We start from the raw sequence: 24,655 nt of genomic DNA, 5'->3' as shown, positions 1-24,655 counted from the left end.
GCACGTCAGCTAGTGTTCTGTTCTGGCCCCACCCCTGACTCTCAGCTGAGAGGCGGCAGCGGTACAGGGGCCACACGCCTCTTGTACTTCCCGGGCTGCCCCCAGAAGCGTGAGTGCGACTGCGGGGTCAGTGTGGGGCGGGTTTGCCTCCGCAGGGTGGAGGCGGCCTGCCTCGTCACAGCTACTAAGGGGACGGGATTATGGCGCTTATCTAATGCAGGGGTTGGGGGGAACAGGTGGCTCTGTGCGGCCCTGTATATGCTGCTACTCCTCTTGGCCATGATTCCCGGCCAGTGGGAGTGGCAGGGGTGTAACCTGCAGGTGAGCGGCGCTCGTGGCCATGCTCGTGGCCATGCTCGTGGCAGCGGAGGCGGGGGAGGAGCAGAAAGAAGGAATGGCATCATTACTGTCCCTAAAGCCCCTTTCATAATCCTGCCCTGTTGGCCACTTACGCCAGCCCTAAGCCTTCTTTGCACTGCCACCGTGGTACAGCATAGCCTTGTCATAGCTAAATGCCTAGACTTTTATCAGATAAGCATTTAAGAAAAAATATTGTATTGTGGACATTTGGGATGTCTAGCAAACAGTGTCTGTTCATCTACAGCTAGGCACTTGTTTTCCTTATGCTACGAACCGAGGGCATAAGATGTATTGTAAACTTATACCCTCCAGTTTCTTCTTACAACCACATGGCTTGAGTTGGAATCCTTTGTGTCCATAGATTTCTCTGTGCTGCTTCTTAACAGTCGTGTATATATTTTACTTTTTACTATAGATAGAGTTTTTAGTCTTTGTGTATTTAGTATAACCTAGATTTCTCCCCACACTGGAGGGGTATGTGTGTTTTTCTGTGGACAAAGACTATGTATGCCCAGAGTCCTGTGGTTCAAGAACTTTCTCATTCTTCATGACCAACAACACTGTTGTTACTGTCTGCAAAGGGCAGCACTTGCAGTTCATTTCTTCCATGAGACTCAAGGGCCCCAGCTGAGAAAACATCTTATGGAGAAGGCTGTGAGAATTCAATCTGAGGAGACTCGCTTATATGTCAGCCTTATCCGACAAGCAATGCCCCTCCAAACATGAGTTGAGGAGTGGAAGCCAGAGATGGTAAGCCCAACAAATCATTGCCTACGGCTTCTCACAAGAATGTGGAACGCTCTCATAAACATAAGAATAGATCTCCTCCTAGGTTTGTTTCCAAGAGAGAGCCAAATTGGGTGAACTTTTGCATGCAGGTTGTAAGTACTTATACCCTCTTCAATCTTCCAGTCCTGAGAACAAGGTGCTAAGGAGAAACGATCTGATGGTAGCAGGGTCTGCTCTGATTCCTAGTCCCAAGAATCCTCAGCCACAAATGTTATCTAAGAATTCACACATTGACTCTTCAACAGTACTGACTAGTCACCGGAAAGATCTGCCATTCACGATGACCAGGGATGCACTGAATCTCTGAATCCTGACTACTGGAATGCCCCAGTCTCTGAGACTAATCAAAATATACGGTAAAACCTGTGCTATCTGGAACTTAAGCATCTGGAAAACTGTAGAAACCGGCAAATTTCTGACGCCGGGGGGAGTGTGCAGCACGTACCAGGGGGATTCCATCCTGAGAGCAGTAGCTCTGAAAAAGATGCAGCGGTCACGGTGGACAATCAGCTGAACCCGGCTCTCCCCGCGTTTTCTGGCACCCCCAGAAGGCCAGTCCCCCCGCGGCGTCTGGCACCCCCAGAAGGCCAGCTCCCCCGCGGATCCCCTTCCGCCCCCCCTTGGCAGGCCGCCCCTGCCATTTCCGCATCCCACGCCCCCCAGCATCCACCCCTCCTCAGCAGGCCACTTCCCTCCTCCCCTGCCCCCAGGTAGGGCCCACACAGCTCCTGCCCCCCCCTCCCCCGCCAGATAATGAGAATTTTTAGGTTACTGGCACACCCTAATCCCTGGGCTTGCCGGATAACAGGTTTTACTGTCAACTTACCAGAGGATATTGTCACTCTTCCTTATCCCCAGTCGTCTTTTGGGTCTGATCTTGCTGAGAGATGTGACACCAGAAGTTGAAACTATGTGAAAGAGATAGGAATATTACTCTCTTAAGTCTCTAGGCAGGAGCTTTCACCCATTGGACCAACAGCTACGATGGTTGAATAGAAACAGGCCTTCACTTCAGAAGTATTGGAGGTTCCAGATGATAATCCTTCATCCGCACATGGGAAAGTGAGTTCAGACTGTGGCCCAAGAAGTTCTGCATCCATTATCCATCGTCTAGCCATATATAGCTGTTGAAGGAATTGAGAGTATCTGAGACTTGCTTCAAGCAATCAACCCTTCATATAGGCCCTATTGGGATGTCCCTACAATAAACAGCCCAAATCCATTCATCTGTCCCACTATACTTGACACATGACACCTGCTGGCATTGCCGGTTTGAGGGCAAGGATACTAAACCAGATCATCAGGTACTGATGATTGTTTTGTCTTCCATACCAAATGAGCAGTTTTTCCCTATCTTCACCAAGGGTATGTCTACACTACAAAGTTAGTTCGAACTAACGGACGTTAGTTCGAACTAACTTTCATAGGCACTACACTAGTGCTCTGTTAGTTCGAATTTAATTCGAACTAACGGAGCGCTTAGTTCGAACTAGGAAAACCTCATTTTACGAGGATTAAGCCTAGTTCGAACTAGCTAGATCGAATTAAGGGGTGTGTAGCCCCTTAATTCGAACTAGTGGGAGGCTAGCCCTCCCCAGGTTTCCCTGGTGGCCACTCTGGCCAACACCAGGGAAACTCGTCTGCCCCCCTCCCGGCCCCGGACCCCTTAAAGGGGCACGGGCTGGCTACGGTGCCCGTGCCAGGTGCAAGCCTGCCAGCACCCAGCCAGCAGACCCTGCACCTGGCATGGATCGAGCCACTCACCCGATGCCCCCCAGCCCTCCCCCTCTTCCCAGGACCAGGCTGGCGGCTCCCGGGAGCTTGCCCGGGACCGCAAGAGGCGGGCACCCGCCTGGGCTAGTGCAGACATCGTGGACCTTGTCCACGACCTCCGCACTAGGCACAGGAAAGTGGCCGGCTAGGGCAGGAGAGTTGCCAGCCTGGCCACCCAGGAGCAGGTGTGCATGAAAATCAAGGTGGTCCACTGAGACCCCCTACCCTGAGCTTACAATGGCCGTCCTGGGTCAGACCAAAGGTCCATCTAGCCCAGTAGCCTGTCTGCTGACAGCGGCCAACCCTAGGGACCCTGGAGGGGATGGACCGAAAACAGTGACCAAGCCATTTGTCTCGTGCCATCTCTCTCCAGCCTTCCACAAACCTTGGACAGGGACACCACTCCTACCCCCTGGCTAATAGCACTCCATGGACCCAACCTCCATGACTTGATCTCACTTCCCTTTAAACTCTGTTCTAGTTCTAGCCTTCGCAGCATCCTGCAGCAAGGAGTTCCACAGGTTGACTCTTTGCTTTGTGAAGAACAACTTTCTGTTACTAGTTTGAAGCCTGCTACCCATTCCTTTCCTTTGGTGTCCTCTAGTCCTTCTTTATGGGAACTAATGAAGAACTTTTCTGTATGCACCCTCTCCACCCAACTCCTGCTTTTAGAGACCTGTATCCTGTCCCCCCTCCGTCTCCTCTTTTCTAAACTGTAAAGTCCCAGTCTCTTTAGCCTCTCTTCATATGGGACCAGTTCCCAACCCCTGATCATTTTAGTTGCCCTCCCCTCTCACACCCTCTCTCTTCCCCTCTCCCACCTCCTTTTCCCAGTCTCCCTGAGTTTTGTTCAATAAAGACAGATTCCATTTTTGAACACAATTGTCCTTTATTTTGTACATCAAGAAGAGGGGCTAGGGAAGGGTAAGTGGAAGGAGGTGAGGGAGGAATGGGGTACGCGCCCCCAATGGGGAGGACTGGGCTGGCACTGCAGGCTTCTGGGGGTGGAAGCTCTCCTGCAGCCCCCCAATTGCCCCCTCTCCCCAGATGGCAGCCTGTGGCAAGTGCAGCCGGGCTGATGGCCGAGTGCTGTGATGTGCCCAGTGTGGGTACTTCGGGCAATCCAAGCCAGGACTGCTTTGCAAGCGGGGCACCCCTGAGAACTGTGTCCGGGGTGGGGTTTGGGACCCTTTAAGCACAGCCCTCGGCTAGCCTGAGACAGCATCTCCATGCTCTAAGTCATCCTCTGATGCCCTGCCGGCACTGCTTCCGGCTATCCTTAAGCCTGGTTTAGGGTCCACTTAATGTGGACATGCTAGTTCGAATTAGCAAAACGCTAATTCAAACTAGTTTTTTAGTCTGGATCCGTTAGTTCGAATTAGCTTAGTTCGAATTAACTAATTCGAACTAAGTTAGTTCGAATTAACGTTGTAGTGTAGACGTACCCCAACTCTGTCTGATGAACATTGGCAATATAAGGAGCTTCTGCAGAGAGTGATGAATACCCTCCACAGTCTACTAGAGGAGGCCCACGATAGCCAGTAAGAGGGCCGAACTTGTAAATGAGACCATCATGGAACCAGCAAGGATAGTCTTTCATACTTTAGCGCCAAGCCCCATAAAGGGCAGAGGGGCATAATTTTGTACCAGTCAGAGGAGTGACATTTCTCTTCACACACACGCTGCACCTAACTCAAGAAGACAGAGAACATTTCCAGGCCCTCTGAGGAAGGCAGTCTGATGGCCAAAATATTTCTTCAAGCTAAAGTCAATGAAGCTGATACTGCATCTGTAAGGAAAGCCACAAACAGAGACCTGAGGCATGAGTTTGCTCTGCACTCCTCATGGTTCTCCAGGGAAGTTCAGAATATAATAGAGGACCACCTTTTGTCAAGTTTATTTAATGAGAAGACTAAGTTTTTGAACTCATTGAAAAACTCTAGAATAATCCTCCGTTCCCTTGGCATTTACAGCTTGGGCTAGAAGACGAAACACCACAAACAGTTGTACAAGCCAGGACTACCTCCCAGCTGCTCTACCACCAGTGTTCACTCTAACCAAAATGCAAACACGAGAGTATTATACAAAAACCTAGATATGCATCTCTCCCTATGAAAACTGCAACTACTCAACTCCATCCAGCACCTAGAGGCTGTTTTTGATGGGGCAATCAAGAACTGCCTGTGTATCCACCACTGACCATATGTTCTGTGTCTTACCCTTCTCGGAAGGTCACCTTTTTTAGTTGCTGTCATATCATCTTGAAGGATGAGTGGACTGGGAGAACTCCTGCCTCACCCTTATATATTATATTTCATAAGAAAAGCAATTCTCTTTGGCTTCACTAGAAATTCATCTCCAAAATAATTTCAGAATTGCACACAAGTCACTTTATCCACTTACCAATTTTCTTCCCAAAATCGCATGCTTCTGATGAAGGGAAATAGCCTACCACTGAAAATGTAAATCCATCAAGAAGCTGTTTTTATTTGTGTAATCACTGAAATCTTGAAGAGAAAAGAAAAATCAAAACTCTTTTTCTGATATTTTCAGGTGGAAAAAAAGTGTGATATGCAAGACTATAACACTCTTGCATAGTTCACAAATGACATAAGCAGAGCCTGGGAGTTTTCCTGTAGTTGGATAATATTCAAATTGGCTGAGCAAGAATTGCTAATTGAAATGAAGTTTATAATGTAGTTTGGCAAACTGCCTTCATTAATGCAATGCATTTAAATAGACTTGTTTACTGGGGCATCAACCTCAATTTGCATCATTTTGATTAGAAATAGTCATCCATTTGCTCTGTTTACATTACTGATGCTGCATAAGTGAACAGAATCTTAGAACGTAATGTAGCTATGTGTTTGGCTATTTTGATTAACCAGTTTTAAGACAATTCTGAAAGACGTCTAAGCGCTGTACAAAAAATGCAATGAAATGTTGCCTAAATTTAAAAGATAAGGCAACCAGCCTAGATCCACAGCTAGAAATAAATACATCCTATCTAAAGGCAGCAGCCGCAGTGGGCAAGCTGCCCACCAACAGGTAGAGTCCGCATTTGATTAGAACAGGGAATGGGAATGGGAATGAGGAAGAAAAATGGAAAGCAGATGCTGGCACAGCCAAATTAAAGAAAGGAAAAAAGACAAGGTACAATCTCGATTGATGGACAGCAGAGTCCCTTCAACTCTTTTATACTGCGTCACTGTGAGAACAACCACTATTGGTCTGCTCTCAAACAGCCTCCAGCGTGCAGATCACTCCCAGCTATATTGTATGAGCCAACCATCCATTAATTACACTGCACAGACAACACCAGTAAATTAAATAGTCCCCGACTTGTTCCAGAATGTGTCTTGTACTGCCCAGCACCCTCTGGACAGCAGAAGCTCATACAAAGTCCATCCTGTCATAATAGAAAATTATTTGCACAAATCCTGTTATCATAAATGAAGTTTCCTGAATACTTATTTCTAAACAATCACTGGTTTAGATAAAACTATGCAAGAAGTTTATTAACTACACAGAAATTGTGAGTAAGACTAGCAATTAATCTCAGTAAACTCACATGATTAAAAAATTGAGATTAAAAAAATCTTGATTACAATTTTAATCACATTAATTGAATACCAATTGAAATGTATTTCATATTAGATATTTTCTACATTTTGAAATATAATTATTTCAATTACAGCACAGTGTACAAAGTGTACAGTTCTCACTTAATATTTGTAATACAAATATTATACTCTAAAATGATAAACAAACGGAATAATTTTTTTCACCTTGTACAAATACTGGAATGCAATCTTTTTATTGTGAAAGAGCAAGTTGCAAATGTAGAATGTTTTTGTTACACAACTGCACTAAAAAGTTAAAACAAAACTTTAAAGCCTATAAGTCCATTCAGTCCTAGGTCTTGTTCAGACAATCACTAAGACCAGCAAATTTGCTTACATTGATAGGAGAAAATGCAACCCACTTCTTACTTACAGTGTCACCTGAACACAAGGTATTTATGTGCCAGATATGTTAAATATTCATATGCACCTTTATGCTCTGGCCACCATTACAGAGGACATGCTTCCATGCTAATGTCGCTTGTAAAATACATAATGCATTAGTTAAATTTCTGAGTGAACTTCTTGAGGGAGAATTGTATGTCTTGTATGTTGCCCGCTCTGTTTTGCCTGAATTTCGCCATATAATTTATGTTAAAGCAGTCTTGGATGATTGCCTAGCATATGCTGTTCATTTTAAGAATGGATAAACTGAAGATTTGACAAATCTCAAAGGCAGCTATCTTTAGCAATCTCATGGGTACAAGAGTTTACCCAAGGTTTATGAATCTTAAATGCCTTCCAAAATCTCAGAGGCACGAGGTGTGGAGTATGCTGCTAGAAGTCTTAAAGAGCAACAATCTGATGCAGAAACTACAGAACCTAAACCACCCCCCAAAAAAATCATCTTTCTGTTGGTGGTATTGACAGAGATGATGAAAATGGAAATGTCAGTATTCACTGCTTTGGATCATTATTGAGCAGAGCTTGTCAACATGGATGCATGTCCTCTGAAACGGTGTTTGAAGCATGAATTGGCATACTTTTAGGTGATGTAAACTAGAAGTTAGCAGCATTATCTTCTGCAAACATAAACAAATATGTTTGTACAATTGGCTGAACAAGAAGTAAGGACTGAGTAGACTTTCTAGGTGCTAATGTTTTTAGATTTATTTTTGAATGCAGTTATTTTTTGTATGTAATTCTACATTTGAAAGTTAGTTTCATGATAAAGAGATTGCACTACAGTACTTGTATTAGATGAATGGAGACATACTCTTTCTTTTTTTTTTTTTTTTACAATGCAAATATTTGTAATAAAAATAAATGATTCTAAACTCATAAAAATGCACATAAAATCCTGTTGTGCCCCTCCCTCCCCCAGTCACTCGCTGACTTGAAAACTGCCCCTTAATAATAATGTTGTTCCCCTTGTCTCCCATCTCACCACATAGTTTCTTGTCTCTCCCTTGTAAATGGCCTGTCTGGTCTGTATAGAGAGTGTAGGATCCTCTGCTGGCTTCTATCTGCTAGGCATCCACATCATTTCTGCTGGCTACTTCTCTCCAGCACAAGCATTTGACACAGATTTCTCCACTTGCTGAGCCAATCGCAGCTCTAGAAGCAGCTGCCAGGATCAGATATAGAAGCCAGCTGCCTGAAACTGAGAAGACTCCAGCGAGGAATAAAGTAGGAAGCTGCTAAGCAGTTCTGTTGCAAAGTCTCAAGGCAGTTTCACTGATGGGTATACTGTTAGCTTCCCTTCTCTGCCTCTCTCCACTGATACCAAAGGGGGCACCATACAAGATGTGAGCAGGACAGGATGTCTTACTTAAACATGATCCCTGCCCAAAGAGATTACAATTTGTTTTGTCTACATAGCACCTAACACACTGGAGTCTGGTTCATGAGTAGGGGTCCTGTTTGCTACAATAATAATAATAATAATGGTATCTTGAGGCATCTGTATTACTTATGTGCTTTGCTAGCAGAGTAATAGGCTCTCGAAAAAGCAGTCTGAAGCTGTCCTACAGGCATGGATAACTGTACATCAGGTGACAAAACTGAATGGACTTTCTGAATAATTTCTGCATAGTAATAGATGCTATTGCACCATGACCTTCCATGAAGTCAAAGATGAATCCATGTTCTGTCCTTGTTTTCCCCTTGCTGAGGCTGTATTCTATGAAAAATGGGTGTGCACAAATCCACCAGCCAACTGAATTTCATAATATGTTTGCATATATTCTTGTTATTTAAAAGAAAATCTTTGGATTTAATGAAGGGAAGTTACTTGTTTGTCCTTTGTCAATTTAGGGGTCTCTGTATTCTCAGGTGGTTTTTTCAGCTGGCATGGATGTTTATAGATTTCCTAGATGCTTTAATCTTAGAATTTGTGCTGTGGGTATAGTCTAATATGTGAAATATAAATATACATGAAAATATACATAAAGGGGCCAATATACATAATTTTAGAGGCCTTTCCACCATACTGAGATAATTTCGGGACATATAAATCAAAATGAATTGATGGTGTTCTTAGTTATAAAAATAACACATTTTGACAGTTTAATCTTGGGACTTAATAGTGTAGATAAGACATAAAGACCTCTTGTAGGCTATATTTCAAAGGCAATCCCATAACTTTTAAAGGAGATATTGGCATCAGTGAGGCTGAATGTAAGTGCACACTAATGTCAGAAAGGGACTGCTTACAAGATAAAGGTCTATATTCCTTTAAATTATTTTGGGTATGTCGGCACAGTAGGGCTAAAGTCAAATTAAGCTACACAGCTTGAGCTACATCAGCAGGAAGTTGAAGGAATCATAGAACACTAGGACTGGACAGGACCTCGAGAGATCATCGAGTTTAGTCCCCTGCCCTCATGGCGGGACCCAGTACTGTCTAGACCATCCCTGATAGACATTTATCTAACCTACTCTTAAATATCTCCACAACCACCCTAGGCAATTTATTCCAGTGTTTAAGCACCCTGACAGTTAGGAACTTTTTCCTAATGTCCAACCTAAATCTCCTTTGCTGCAGCTTAAGCCCATTGCTTCTTGTTCTATCTTCAGAGGCCAGGAAGAACAAGTTTTCTCCCTTCTCCATGACACCCTTTTAGATACCTGAATACTGCTATCATGTCCCCTCTCAATCTTCTCTTTTCCAAACTAAACAAGCCCAATTCTTTCAGTCTTCCTTCATAGGTCATGTTCTCTAGATCTTTAATCATTCTTGTTGCTCTTCTCTGAACCTTCTCCAGTTTCTACATACTCTTCCTTCGACTTCTCTTACTCCTTGTGAAATAAGGGTTACCATGTGTCGAAGTAAGAAGTCCTCCACCTCAACATTATTTTGAAATAAAGGCTTGTAATGTGGACATGCATTATGTTATTTCGAAATAACATCCGTTATTCCAAAATAACATTGCTGTGTAGTCATACCCTTTGTGTATTGCTCATATTTTGTATTGAAAACATGCTTGTCACCTGTTTGTCCATTAACATAATTGTTTAACAAAGCAGGGAGAAAACACTTATCTCTCATGAACATAAAATGTGTCCAACGTTCAGCACTGCTGACACATGCACAGAAATTTGATCTGGGCTAATTTAATTTGTCCTAAAATGAAAGGGTTAGTTTTTTATATCAAAGGGAGGGAAAAGGGTTTATTTTAATCCACTTTATTGACACACATGTGAAATGACAAATATTAGCATGCCTAGACTTTTGTGAGCTCTCAGCTTTTAGCATGAGCCTAAAGTTAATGAAAAGTACATTTTACCAGTGTCACATAAATTGAATTGCTTCCAAAGTCATTCAACAAAAAATGAGTGATAAAAACTTATTACTCAATTTTTGGTTCAGTGAATTTTAAAATGAAAAGTACAAGAATTTTTAATAGCATGAATGGAATGTCTTTAAAAATTATTGAGAATATTTGACTTATTTGTTTTCATCTAAACAATTATTTTATTAACAGGTAGTGAATTGGCTTGAAGGACCTGGATCAGAACAACTACGAACCCAGTGGGGGATAGGTGATTCAATTAGAGCCTCGCAAGCTTTGCAACAGAAACATGAAGAGATTGAGAGTCAACACAGTGTGAGAGATTTTCCCCTTCCCCAAGTTACAACATGATTATGAGTACAAGTAATTAATTGTGAACAGTGTATTTCAGTGACAGATTCTTAGGCATTTTGGGCAGGCAGTGATTTATCGGGTATAAAGAGGAGTACTGCATTGTTTTACCTACCCTCTATGTCCATTAGATACAGCTTTTTATGGTTTCCAATGTAGATAATAAAATCTAATTATATGCTTTCTGTCTGTGTGTAGTTTATGTTGATGTCTTAAAAGCCACTATGATAATTTTGTACTTTCAGTAATGGTGAAATAAAAAAGGAGAATAAACTTGAAAAAAAATCATTTGTGAAAATGTTGATAAGATTTGTGCAGCTGGTCTGGTAAATTTGATGTTTAAATTTCAAGTTTTTTTGGCTAGAACCCATCACTGTCAGTTAACTATGAACATGGATTTCAGTTACAAGATTTGAAACACAATTTAAGGTACGTCTACACTGCATACTTATTCCGAAATAGCTTGTTTCGAAATAGCACGTCTACACTGCAGGGAAGCCTCAAAATTAGTCCGAGGCAGGCTTCCCTAATGTAGACCTGCTATCTTGATTAGAGCCCCAGGAGGCACTGGGGAGGGATAACTTAGAATGGCCCTGGTGAGGGGCTATTTTGATATAGCAACAGTGGAGTGTCTACTTGTGCCCTATTTCTAAATAGCTATTTCAGAATAGGCGTTATTCCTCATAGAATGAGGCTTATAGATTTCAGAATAAGCCATCTGTTATTTCAAAATTACTTCAAAATAACAGAATGGATGTGTAGATGCTTGCATTATTTCAAAATAACTCTAGTTATCTCGAAATAACAGTGCAGTCTAGATATACCCTGAGTTTGGAATGAAATTTGATAGCTTATTTCTAACTTTGGTGACCAAATACTATTCTATTTTTTACTCTAAACCTGTTTACAGGTATCTTTTGCAGATCTTTAACATGCAATAGAAATATCCTCTCTATACCAGCTGATTTATTGTTACTGAGATTTGATTACTCGGCATTCAGCAAGAGGACAGCTACTGTTTTGTCATTGTCACTTTCTGTAGAGAAATGTGTAAATGTCATTTTCTTACCCAGCGTGTCTGATCCTTATGTGCACAGAATAACATTTGCTTGCTTTAATAACAAAATAATTGTAATGTTTTATTCATGTTTGTATTGCAGAGTGACATAGATAAGGAAGACTGTGCTGAATTCCTTTGATGCTTGTGCGTCGTTAACAAAATGATCTAAGTTCTCTTTGAGGGGCAACGTCTGTCCGCAGGTCCTTGCAATCTTGCAGAGGTGTAACTGAGGTCTGAATTTGGCCTATAGAATATCACTGTTGATTATGCACAAGCAAGAAAGAACACAGCCTGGCTTTCAATTCCAGTATGAATTTGCAGCAATGGCTAAATAAACATATTTAGACTTATCAATTAATCAAATTTTGATCTGGAAATCGTTGACATACGTTAAACATGGAACCCCATTTACAAAGTCTCTTTTCAAAGTGTATCTGTGTGTGTGTATGCTTGTTTTTGCCCTTTAGTCAGGGAGCATCTCCTATAATTGATCTGGGAATAAGCATTTGATGTCTGTCATCTTCATTTCTTCATCATTTTTCTCATTTTCTGTGGTCTCTCTGGATATTTCTTCCCTCATTCCTAAAATCAAACTGCATGTCTTTCTGATCTTATCTCTCTTCCATTGCTCTTCCCCTCCCCATTTCCTGCATTGCTTTGGAAAGGTCTTCTCTTTATTATTGATTGTATTGCTCTTGTGCTGCTTTAGTTTGCTTTAGAATGCTTCTATTTGTTTTTAATATTCTATATGAATCCAGCCTTGAAAAAGAACTGCTTTAGTTTTCTAGATAATCAATTTGTGACCTACTTCATAGTTTCTGTGCATGTCTAATCTACTTGAGCACATAGTCTTAAGTCAAATTTCGGCCCCTTCTTCATGATCCTGACCAAGAGTCTGGTCAGTTTAGGTTTAGAGCTGGTCATTTGTGGTCAACAGCCTTAATTAAGGGCTTTATGGGTCTTGAAATATTTAGCAGCTTTTGTTACAGTTAACTATTTTTGCTGTGTTTATTGGGCAATCACAAGGTAAAGCATTAATCACTAAATCAGAAATTTCATTAATACAGCCAATAGGTGGCACTATTCTCTTATGTTGGAACTAAGGACATTTGAAGGTCATCTGGTTTGTAGACCAAAATAATGAAACTGTCTAGCAGCCATATTTGGTATTACAGGTTTATAACAAAATCAGATGAACATTGGATTTCTTATCTTGATATATGAAGTAGGCTTTCATTCACCACGAATTGTCCATCATTTGAAATGTTTTCTTACCAAAAGCTATATATTATAATTTTAACAATATAAATATATTTAAGGCAACGCTTGGGCAACACATTTTCTCATATAATGAAGAAACTTTAAAATAGCCTATTTCTCTATTTTGCTGCCCCATTTTATTTGAAAGATAGTATTTACTTCATTCTGCCTCATTTTTCTAATGACATTTCTAAGTTTACTGCTAGCAGTAATCATATTTCTGAAAACACTTAATGTGGTGCTAGGGCATGATCATTGTTTCTGTAGCATACCATGAACACCTTAATAATAATAATAATAATAAATAACGATTAATGTTTAGATAGTGGCATTTATGTGCTGTGCAAGTGAATATTAATGGAATGTGGAGTATTTGCCAATAGGCAGTTTGGCAATTAAAGTTTATGACAATGGAACTCCCCTTACCTTTAAATAGCATAGATACTTTAAAAAAAAACCTTACAATTCTGTTATTGATAGTGGGCAGAATGGATTGATTTTAAATCACCCATTTAAAGAATAATTTAAATTAACAAGCAAGAAACCTTGGTTTAAGTAATTGATTTTAACTGTGCTTTACATTTATACTTTTAGTTCTTTCTCTAAAAGATTGGTCCCCATAAGTTGCTAATCATTAAAACATGTTGATTCTCTACTTAATTTATCCTTACGTGCTACATTTTAGTGCTCATTTTTGCTAACAGGGAGGATCTGCTATCTATACACATTTATTTAAGCAGTTATATACTTGTGTTTATTCAGAGTTATAACTTTTACATTTTTAATTTTGTTGGAATATGGTGAATGAAGGATTTGTTTATTAGTTTAATTTTGTATTGTGATTTGTGTGAATCTGAGTGGTAATTTGAATTCAATTACAAATGAACAAAACCAGTATTTTATGTTTGTAATTAAATAAAAACTAACTTAAAAGTGATGTATAGACAAGGGGAATTGATGCATTAAATGGAGGAAATATTATTGATAGTTAATAGATTCAGCTGATTATATGTTGCCACTGTGTGTTTCAAGATTTTAGCGCCAACAAATCTCACCTTTTCAGGCCAGGCCTAGTTCTTATTTATAGGATATCTCTACGCTAAAAGCTGCAGTTATGATTTCCAACTCACATAGACATCATCACACTAGCTCTCACAGAGCTAGCATGCAAAAGAGAAGCTGAGTGGCTGTGGTAGCATGGGCAGTGGCGAGCGATGGCACATGTTAGCCATCCCAAGTACATACCTACAGTATCAGTGCAGGGTTGAATTTAGAGCAGCTAGAGTATGCCATTACTTTCCTCTGCCAGTGTTAGTGTGACAATTACTATTTTTAACACACTAGCTCGATAAGAACACGTGCATGTCTACTTGATCTGGGAGTTGCATGTCTAGCTCTAAGTTTAGATGTAGTCATAGTTTGGAAGAAGAAAACAAACTTTTCCAAATCCCAATTAGTGTCTCAATTTGAAATAAACTGAATTGAAGAAAGTATTCTCTCTGCACCTTCAGAAGAGGCTACAGCTATCAAAAGCTTGTTTGAGGCAACCTTTTGAAATATAGAGTACTTCTCAAGGTCATGGAAGGGTACTGAGAGAGTTACAACTAAAAACAAGGTCAAACAGATGCTTTTTGCATAAGTAGTTAGCACATAGCATAAGCTACTACTTATACTCTATGTAGCTCAAAAACATCTGTCTTGGGAAGAGAAGTTGGTTCAGTAAAAGATATTACCTCACCCACCTGGTCATTCTAATATGCTGGAACTGACATGGCTACTGTAACAACAGTATGCAAAAGCTGGTTTATCACTTCAAAAAACTCTGGGTCTATGTGCATAGCCAGTGACTTTGACCTGTTCAGTTTGATTTTCCTGCTAACAAAGAAGTACAAGTGTAATTTTTTTTTATTTAACTTCTATGGTTTTGATAGATTTTAAGTAGTTTAGATGTTAAAATAGGTTTGTCAGTTTCATATTTAATTTTATATATATTTATATTTTAAAAGTATAGCTGTATTTCATTTACATTTTAAAAAAATCAAATTATTGTTGAATCATTTATTTAATCTGCCCAGATACAGGATGTGAAATGCTTCTTGCCATGTCAATTTTCAAAATGCTGCATAAGCCTGCTCTGGTAGCTGAAAGATTCCACTGGTATCCCATAAAGAAAATTATAATGAAATACTCAGTACATTCAAATGCATGTTCTTTAAAATAAAGATTTATTTTGGTGTTACTTTATTTGAAAGCTTTTAATTGTGTGGTATTGTGGTGTTTGTTTGTTTTTAAGGAATGGTTTGCTGTATATGTGGAGCTTAATCAGCAGATTGCAGCACTGCTCAATGCTGGGGATGAGGAGGACCTGGTAGAATTGAAAGCACTACAGCAACAATTGAGTGACGTCTGTTATCGGCAGGCCAGTCAGCTGGAATTTAGACAAAATCTGTTACAAGCAGCGCTTGAATTCCATGGTGTTGCCCAAGATGTAAGCTTGTTTTTAAGTGTTTAGAGGCTTATTTGCCAATACACTGTTGATATAACATTTTTGATGCTCAGTCTCTTGCATGAGGTCTACCGAAAAAACAAAGTAACTTCTGTGAAAAATTCAAGAGTCTTGATTTATTGGTAGCCTGATTGAAATGCTGTTCTTAAGGCTGAAGCCTTTTGTTTAGTAAGAAGAATGTATGTTGTAACACTAGACATTCTGGTGTGGCCATACATTGATGTGGTCTTTATGTTGTTTCACAAATTATAAGAAATTCAGGTAACTCTTCTTTGCTTAAATTTTTTAACTGGCTGGTTTTATTGCATGGGGTAGAACATTCTTTGGAGTTTCTCTGTAAGATATTTTTCATGCTGTTATTTGTCTGAAGTGTCCGCTTCAGTGTAGCCAACTCATGATTTTGGCCTAAGACTTGGGTGTTTTTTCTTTAAAGGCTAGCTGCTGTAACCGTGTTATTAGGTGATAATTTCAGCTTTTTTAAAAAAAATAAATTTCTAGCTTTCATGGATATGGAGAAAAGCTTGAAGACTTGATGTAAATGAACTCCAAAGGCTCAGAAGGCCAAGAAACCTCAAAATTTGGGGCGGGGATTATTTTTAAATTAAGCTCATGATTCTGGAACACTTGGGCTTGGCAATATTGAGAGTGCTTATACGTCTTTTACATATTAGTTGTAATTGAATTGTATCATTACAAAGAATGGCTACTTTATCAAATAAAGAGTTTTATCTTTATTCCTCTCTGTTTCAGTTGTCTCAGCAGTTAGATGGCTTATTAGGGATGTTGTGTGTAGATGTAGCACCAGCTGATGGAGCATCAATTCAGCAAACTTTAAAATTGCTTGAAGAGAAGCTGAAAAGTGTTGGTAAGCAGAAAATTACTGAAATGCAGAAATATATAAATAGTAGTGGATGAACTACCTGAAAGGGATAAATGCTGAGGACAATACTCTCAATTTTCACTTAATGTATTAAACTATTTTCCCTTTTGATCAGTTCTTCCTTTATACTCTTTCACCCCCTTTTTATATATCAGGGGTCTCAAACTCCTGACTTGCAGGCCAACCCCCTGGCCAGTTGTGCAATCAAGCCCATTATTCGGACGGGGAGGGGATTGCTTGTTCCCATTCCCCATGTTTTGCCTCTTTCCGCCATCTCCTCATCCTCTGCCCACATGGCACCCCATCTCCCAAGGAATACGGCCTCAAGGATTATGGGAGGGGGTCTATTGCGAGGCAGCAGCAGCAGTTGGGGCCCCCTGCACTTCCTGTGGCAGTGGGAGTCCTGGGGAAGTGGAGTACACTCGGTGAACGCACTTCCTCTGTTTCCCTATGGTTCCTGCCACCATGGGGAGTACAGGAGACATGACTGCTGCTGCTGCTCAGTGCCAGCCCTCCCCCCACTCAGGAATCCCCCAGTATGCACCCATCAGGGGTGGGTGGGGAAAGGACAGGGTTTGGGGGACAGGAATGGACAGTTCCCCCTCCTCCCTAGCACACTGTGACTTCTGAGCTGGATTGGCAACTGCTCTGGCCTGGGATAGTCTGTGGGCTGAGAAATTGAGACCCGGGTTATGTAGAAGATCACCTCTCTCCAGCACTAAAACCTGCGTTCTATAATGCATGTTTGTCATATTTGGCTGTGCCATGTTCTGTAATTACTTTATATGAAAAAGTATATGAATAATACGCACACAAATGAAAAGTGTGGTTACCGTATTTACATTTGACAAGAAACCTAGAGTTTGAACCTTGGACTGCACCGCTTTCCCCACCCCTGGCAGGAGAACAGGACTTTATTGTAAGAGTTATGTCCTAATCTCCTTGGAGGAAGATGAGACTCCTGTTCCCCAGGAGAGAATTCTGTATGAATTAACTAAACTCTGAAAGGAGTTATGTTCTGCCTACCCAGTCCCAGGATGCTTGCAGTGATAAAACTTGTAATTAATTTTTTTTACAGACTCCATATGCCATATGTTAGGCTTTATCATAAGGGAAAGGGCAGTAGGTTGGAAGAGAGACTATGGAATTAAAAGATGTATTAAAATTGAAATAGCTGAAGTAACTAAATTTTAAAAGTTATTGCAAATGTGCAGCAATTTATATTAGGTTTACCCCAAACATGCACTATATTAAAATGACATAAAATAAATGTTTTCTGCTGTAGCTTTAACAACAAGCACTGACTTTAAGGGGAAGCACTGAAATATTTTTATTCATACTGCAGTATCCAAAGAATGTAGGAGGTTAACCAGTTAACTGGTGAGGACTGGGGCAGCCTGCTACTGGTGGGAGGTAGGGGATGCTCCAGCTGGGCTGTAGCAGCCCCCATCTCTGCTGGGTCCTGCCCAAGCATGCTGCAGGCAGGGGTGTTCCAGCCTGCCCTCAGCAGCCTCTGCCCAGAGGGCTGCTCTAACCTGCCCACTTCCCATTTAATCAGTTAACTGGTTTAACTTAACATTTAACCAGTTAACTAATTACTTGGGATTTTACATTTCTTCAGTTAACCAGCCAGCTGGAGCAGTCCACTGCCCATGGCCGTGGTGCAGCAGGCCAGAGCAACCCCCTGTCCACAGCAGGCCTGACAGTCAGGACTCCACACCAATTGGCTGGAGCAGCGCAGTGCTTCATCAGTTACACATTTACAACATCATATAGTTTATGTTGAAGATTGTATGCATTAATTACCTATGTATATGTTGAAACAACTATAACTGTCTATCAATTCTCATATTTTCTGGGAACACATTAATTTTTTGGTCCAGCAAGTAAAAATTAAATAAATAGAGACAAATACTTTTTCCCTAGCATTCTGTAAATATTATAGAATGTTACATCTAATTGATGCTCTCGATCAATATGTTTCAGTACAACCAAAATGTCAGGCCATACAACTAAGAACAAACATGCCAGCCATACATAAAAATCCACAGGATTCCATCCTGCGAGCAGTTGCTCTGAAAAAGATGCAGCGGTCATGGTGGATAATCAGCTGAACATGAGTTCCCATTGTGACACCGTGGCCAACAAGGGCTAATGCAGTCCTTGGCTGTATTAATAGAGGAATATCAAATACAAAGGAGGAGTACAAAGGTTATATTATCTCTATAATTGGCACTGGTGCAACTACTCCTGGAGTACTGTGGTCAGTCCTGGTGTCCACACTTCAAGAAGGATATTCAAGGATGGTGAAAAAGTTGAGAGAGTTCAAAGAATGGGGAGAACTAACCAGATTTAAGCAGCAATTTGGTTTATTTTCTTTTATTTTCGTTTTAGACTTAGGCCTGCAAGGTTTGCGTGAAAAAGGCCAGGGTCTTCTTGATCAGATATCTAACCAAGCGTCCTGGGCCTATGGAAAAGATGTAACCATAGAAAACAAAGAAAATGTGGACCACATCCAGGGTGTGATGGAAGATATGCAGCTTAGAAAGCAACGGTAATAATAACACTTTTTTAAAACTCATTTTTAGAAAGAAAACTGATGCTATTTTACATCAGACCCTCATTTATATGGGACTCAGCCCTGGGATGATGGTGAAATCCTAATTTATGCAGCTCAAAAGGAATCTCACATTCCATTTAAATGAGAGAGAAGTTTAATTTTCTTCTTCCCCTAGAACTGTTGTGGCCTACTTCTAAACCCAAAGATGGGTACATTGCAGGGCTGGATGAAGCAGAGAGGATGGTACATAAGGCCATGTGCTCCCTTCTGTTCCTATACTTAGATGTGAGTGAACATACATTGCTCACAAATAGTGATATGGGAACAGTGTATGATCTCTTGTAGGCACTACCAGACACTGAGGCTACATCTAAACTACACCTCTCTGTCGGCAGAGGGCTGAAAATGAAGCACTTCAAAAGTGCAAATGAAGCGGGGATTTAAATATCCCACACTTCATTTGCATAATCACATCATGGAGCTGTTTCGAACCAGCGCCATGTCGAAAGTGAAACCACAGTTTAGACCTATTTTTTTCAACAACAGGGTAATTTTTGAGGAGTACAAGATCTTTCGAAAGATCGCCTCGTTGTCAAAAAACCCATGTCTTAACTGTGATTTCACTTGTGACATGGTGCTTGTTTGAAACAGCGCCGTGATGTGATTATGCAAATGAAGTGTTGTTGTTGTTGTTCATCCATCATATTCGAAGAGGACCTTGACATCTAACGGGTTGTGGACTGTCCACGGTGTGTCCGCAAATGGCTGATAAGGCCGATACGGGCACGGAATGTTCTGCCACATGTCGGGCAGACATGTGTAGGCACCACTGTTGCAGCTTTTGCAACTCTGGCTTTACGGAGCGCTCGCTTCTCTTGTGCTATGGTTGTCCTTCTGGCTTCAGATGTTTGACAGCCTTGGTAGATCAGCGTGTGCCATGTTGATCGGTCTTGTGCCAGGGTCTCCTAGGAGGTGGTGTCAATATACAGGGACTTGAGAGAGGCTTTAAGCGTATCTTTGTATCGCTTCTTTTGTCCCCCGTGCGATCGCTTCCCTTGAAACAGCTCACCATAGAAGAGCTGTTTAGGGATGCGATGTTCTTCTTCGAGTAGTGTCCCCGTGGGTGCTCCACTCTAGGTGAAGGGTCGCCCTGAGCCGCAGATCGGAGCTTTTCAAAGCAGTTTTCCCCCTGTTGAGCCACGCATGCCCAGAGGGCATCTCGAGCCCTTCCCGCCCTCTGCAGCGCGCGGCTCAACCCCCTCCCTTTCAGTTCCTCTTTAACCGCCCTCGTCAGCGGACGGAGCGAGCAGGAGCTCCCTCACAGTCCCTCAGACTGTATTTTCTATTAGTTAGGTTACATAGTTTTTTCCCCTGTTACTCCAAGTTAGTTTCCCTTATTTTTCTCTTTGAAATAATAACAACAAAATATTTTTTTATAAGAAGAACGAAACTGACAACAAAATCCCCCCTCGGGGACTAAAACTCCCTTCAGACCGGAGCCCCGGGTGAACCGGAGCTCTCTCTCTCCTGGCTCCTCAGCCAGAGAAAAACACATAAACCATATGAAAGAAAAAGAAACGAAATACCAACACTTTAAAGAAACAAGCAGCAAGATATGTCTGCCTCCTCAGGCTTTAAAAAATGCGACCAGTGCCGCGAGCCTATGCCGGCTTCTGACGGCCATACGAAATGTATCCGCTGCTTGGGGGAAGCTCACTCGCCCCGCAGCTGCACACACTGTGCTTCCCTCACGGCGAGAGCTAGAAAAGATAGAGAGCTCCGCCTGAGGATGATTTTATTTGATAAGACTCTGCAGCCTTCAGAGCAGGGGGAACTGCAGCACGAAACTCCCCTGCCAACGAAACTTACAAGGCAGAGAGCCTCACCATCTCGCTCTCTCCCGCCTTCTTCCTCTCCCAAAACCCAGGGAGAGGGGCAAAGAAACCCGGGGACCCCTGCTAATAAGGCAGAGGGAAAATCCTCCCGGTCTACATCAGCGCCGGTGCGCGCTGCTTCTGAGCCCTCCCGGGAACGCACTGAGAAACCCGGGCGAAAAGAAAAGCCGCCGCCGCTTCAAACCGCGGCGCCGCTGCAAGCCCCGGCACCGCGAAAAACCCCGGTGCCGCTTAAAGGAACGGCACCGCTAAAACAACCCGCACCGCAACATAGCATGTCTAATACACAGCCCGCCACAAACCAGAGCTCGGCACCGGCACCGGCACCGGCAACAGACAATGAGAGGCTTCTTCGAGAGTCTGCTGCAGAGCTCTCTAAGACTCCGTCTGACTCTCACAGCAGGCAGCAGCAGCCCTGCCCCCCTCCCATTGACTGCTCACCAGGGACATCCCTTGCAAGGCATTCCCCTGCCAGATCTGTGTCCCCAGTGTCCTTTCATGGCGCTCCCTTTCTAGAGGATGACCGCCATACGACATATTCTTCGCGACAGACGTTGCCAAGGGGGTCTCGTTCCTATTATCAGAGGGCTGGACCGCAACAAAACCCATGGCACCCCTACTGGTCTTACCCGCCCCCACCTTATCCACCCCAATGGGGGCCCTGGGACCAATGGGACCCGTACAGACGCCGGTCCTCAGTCCACTCCACACCATCTCGGAGAGGTCTGCCTCATCCACAGCCCCTACCCCCTGCATCACACACAGAGCAGGAAGAGGAGGAGGAGCGCTTTTCGGATAATGAATCCGACATTCAATCTATAAACGTCACTCACCCAGATGACCTGACTGCCCAACAGGACGATGCAGTGATACCATCAGATACCGTAGCGATGGATGACCTTAAACAGTTCCAGGAGCTATTTAAGCGAGTAGCAACAAGTCAGCATGTCTCCCTACAAGAAGTACAAAAGAAACAACATCACTTATTAAAGAACCTGCATCCTACGCTGCATAGTAAAATTGCCCTGCCGATTGATGAGGCAATCATGGAAACATCTGAAGATCTGTGGAAGACACCAGCATCCATCCAACCGACTAACAAAAAGATTGATAGGAAATATTTTGTTCCACCGAAAGACAATGACTTCCTCTTTACGCATCCACAAGCAAACTCCTTAGTGGTTGAATCTGCACAGCAAAGAGCGAAGATACCGCAATACAAGAATGGCAGCACCGACAAAGAACATAGAAAGCTAGACTTCTTTGGAAAGAAAATATATTCCTCTTCTACGCTTCAACTAAGAATATCAAATTATTCTGCCCTCTTAGCGAATCACGACTTTGATAATTATTCGAAGCTCGGAGAACTGATACCACATCTCCCTGAGTCCAAAAGAGCCATCTTGAAAGCAATAGTCCACGAAGGCCACACCATCGCTCGCACTGCCCTCCAGACGGCAATGGATGTTGCTGACACAGCAGCTAGAGCTACAGCCACTGCGATAGTCATGCGCAGAACTTCCTGGCTACAATCATCTGGAGTTCCCCGAGAACTTCAGCCAAAAGTAGAAGACTTGCCATTTGATAAACAAAAATTATTTGCAGCCTCTACAGATGAAATGCTACATAATAGTAAGAACTCGAAAACCACACTTCGCACACTAGGCATGTATACACCGCCCTTCAAACGCAGGCGATACACCCCATATAATACGTACAATCGTTATAGATATGGGCAATACAACCGGCCACAGAGACCCTATGAGGACACTAGGCCAAGGCAACGACCTCAGAGAAGACGACCTAATCAAGGTCGCCCACCAACTACCCAGTCCTCCAAACAGCAAATTTGAAGTCGTGGTCGAGGGTCTGCACTACCTCCCTCACGATCTAGCAATAACACAACATGGCTGCCTATTTACCCACCGTTTGCGGCCGTTCCTCCCACAATGGGAATCCATAACATCGGACCGCTGGGTTCTAGAAATAATTCGAGTAGGATACACTATCCCATTTACCACTACCCCACCTACCCTTCCCCCTACCCCGTCCCTTTTCAGGGACCCCTCTCACGGCACTCTACTAAAACAAGAGATCGACCGCCTCCTTTCTATCGGAGCCATAGAAAAAGTACCAGTAGAGTTCCACGGGAAAGGGTTTTACTCGAACTATTTCTTGATCGAGAAAAAAACGGGAGGCTGGAGGCCAATATTAGACCTCCGCAAACTGAACAGGTTTCTCAAGAAACAACGCTTCAAAATGGTCACACTTACAACAATCATTCCTGCGCTAGATCAAGGGGACTGGTTCGCAGCCCTCGACCTACAAGATGCGTATTTCCATATAACTATCCATCCCGCCCACAGACACTATCTACGCTTTACTCTCGGCCAGGATCATTTCCAATACAATGTCCTCCCCTTCGGCCTCTCGTCAGCTCCAAGGGTATTTTCAAAGGTACTAGCAGTCGTCGCTGCATACCTCAGACGCCACAATGTCATCATATTCCCCTACCTAGACGACTGCCTTTTGAAGGGCTCAACACAGGACGAAACTGCCTCCATGATAAGTACGACCACATCACTCCTCAATCGTCTAGGCCTTCTACTCAACGAAAGCAAATCAACACTGCACCCAGTTCAAAATATAGAGTTCATTGGGGCGCGCCTGGACTCAATTACAGCCCGAGCATACCTACCTCGGCAACGTTTCATAACGATACAAGAAATTATAAGTGTAATGCTTACAACTCCTACCACTACAGCTCTTACTTGCCTCCAACTAATGGGCCACATGGCTTCCACCACCTACGTTGTCCACCATGCTCGTCTGCATTTCCGATGCTTCCAACTCTGGATAGCAAGTGTATACATACCGTCACAACACTCCCTCAACAAGACGGTGACTATTCCACCAAACGTCCTTGCTTCCTTACGGTGGTGGACGATACCGAACAACCTTCTCACAGGTGTTCCATTCCAACAGAGCGAACCCACTGTACAGATTACTACAGATGCTTCCCTCCTTGGCTGGGGAGCACATATGAACGACCAAGCCGTTCAGGGAAGGTGGTCCCCATCCGAGGCACGACTACACATCAATCTCCTCGAACTGCGAGCAGTAAGGAATGCCTGCGCACACTTCGCCCCCGACATTGCCAATCAGACGGTCCGCATTCTAACGGACAACATCTGCACGATGTTCTATATAAACAAGCAAGGCGGAGCCCGCTCCCGCTCCCTCTGTGCAGAGGCTATCCGCCTGTGGAACTCATGCATCCGCAAACAGATCACCCTGGTAGCATCCTACCTGCCCGGGGTGAACAACACCAGAGCAGATTCACTCAGTCGCAACTTCACCTCAGATCACGCGTGGGAGTTACACACGGAGGTCGCAAACTCAATCTTCAACCATTGGGGATGGCCATCCATAGACCTTTTTGCATCTACCCAGAATGCCAAATGCCCCCAATTCTGCTCACGCGCAGGTCTTGGCAAACATTCCCTAGGGGATGCCTTTCTAATCAAATGGACAGCCCCCCTTCACTATGCCTTCCCCCCCATACCGTTAATCCCGAAAACCTTACGCAAGATCTGCAGAGACGGAGCCCTAGTCATCCTGATAGCCCCGTCGTGGGCCCGCCAAACTTGGTACCCGTACCTGTACAGGCTAGCAGTTCACCCTCCTTACCCGCTACCTCACCGGGCAGACCTAATATCTCAGAACAATGGAGCGATACTGCATCCACAGCTCCACACCCTACACCTCCAGGCTTGGCTACTCTCTGGTTCTCGGAGATAGAAAATCACTGTTCCCAACAAGTGAAAGATATCCTCCTCCACAGTAGGAGACAGTCCACTCGAA

General features: G+C 42.9%; 1 protein-coding gene and 1 long non-coding RNA gene across 6 annotated transcripts in view; one reads left to right on the top strand and one right to left on the bottom strand.

Moving 5' to 3' along the window:
• Positions 1–8,117, bottom strand: part of LOC142830199 (uncharacterized) — a 58,863-nt gene extending 50,746 nt beyond the window's left edge. For both annotated transcript variants that reach the window (XR_012905233.1, XR_012905234.1), the window contains exons 1-2: positions 7,933–8,117; positions 1,976–2,057 (exon numbers count right to left, since the gene is read on the bottom strand). This is a non-coding gene — a long non-coding RNA (uncharacterized LOC142830199). The remainder of the gene's footprint in view (positions 1–1,975; positions 2,058–7,932) is intronic.
• SESTD1 (SEC14 and spectrin domain containing 1) overlaps positions 1–24,655 on the top strand; it is a 134,847-nt gene that overhangs the window by 94,607 nt on the left and 15,585 nt on the right. For all 4 annotated transcript variants that reach the window (XM_075933734.1, XM_075933735.1, XM_075933733.1 and 1 more), the window contains 4 exons: positions 10,472–10,594; positions 15,244–15,438; positions 16,207–16,321; positions 18,731–18,890. In XM_075933734.1, coding sequence (XP_075789849.1) covers positions 10,472–10,594; positions 15,244–15,438; positions 16,207–16,321; positions 18,731–18,890 — 593 coding nt within the window. The remainder of the gene's footprint in view (positions 1–10,471; positions 10,595–15,243; positions 15,439–16,206; positions 16,322–18,730; positions 18,891–24,655) is intronic.

The sequence above is a fragment of the Pelodiscus sinensis genome, chromosome 7, assembly GCF_049634645.1.
Source record: "Pelodiscus sinensis isolate JC-2024 chromosome 7, ASM4963464v1, whole genome shotgun sequence".
NCBI lineage: Eukaryota > Metazoa > Chordata > Testudines > Trionychidae > Pelodiscus > Pelodiscus sinensis.
The sequence above is the reverse complement of the archived record's forward strand: the minus strand, read 5'-3'. Positions and strand labels throughout refer to the sequence as shown.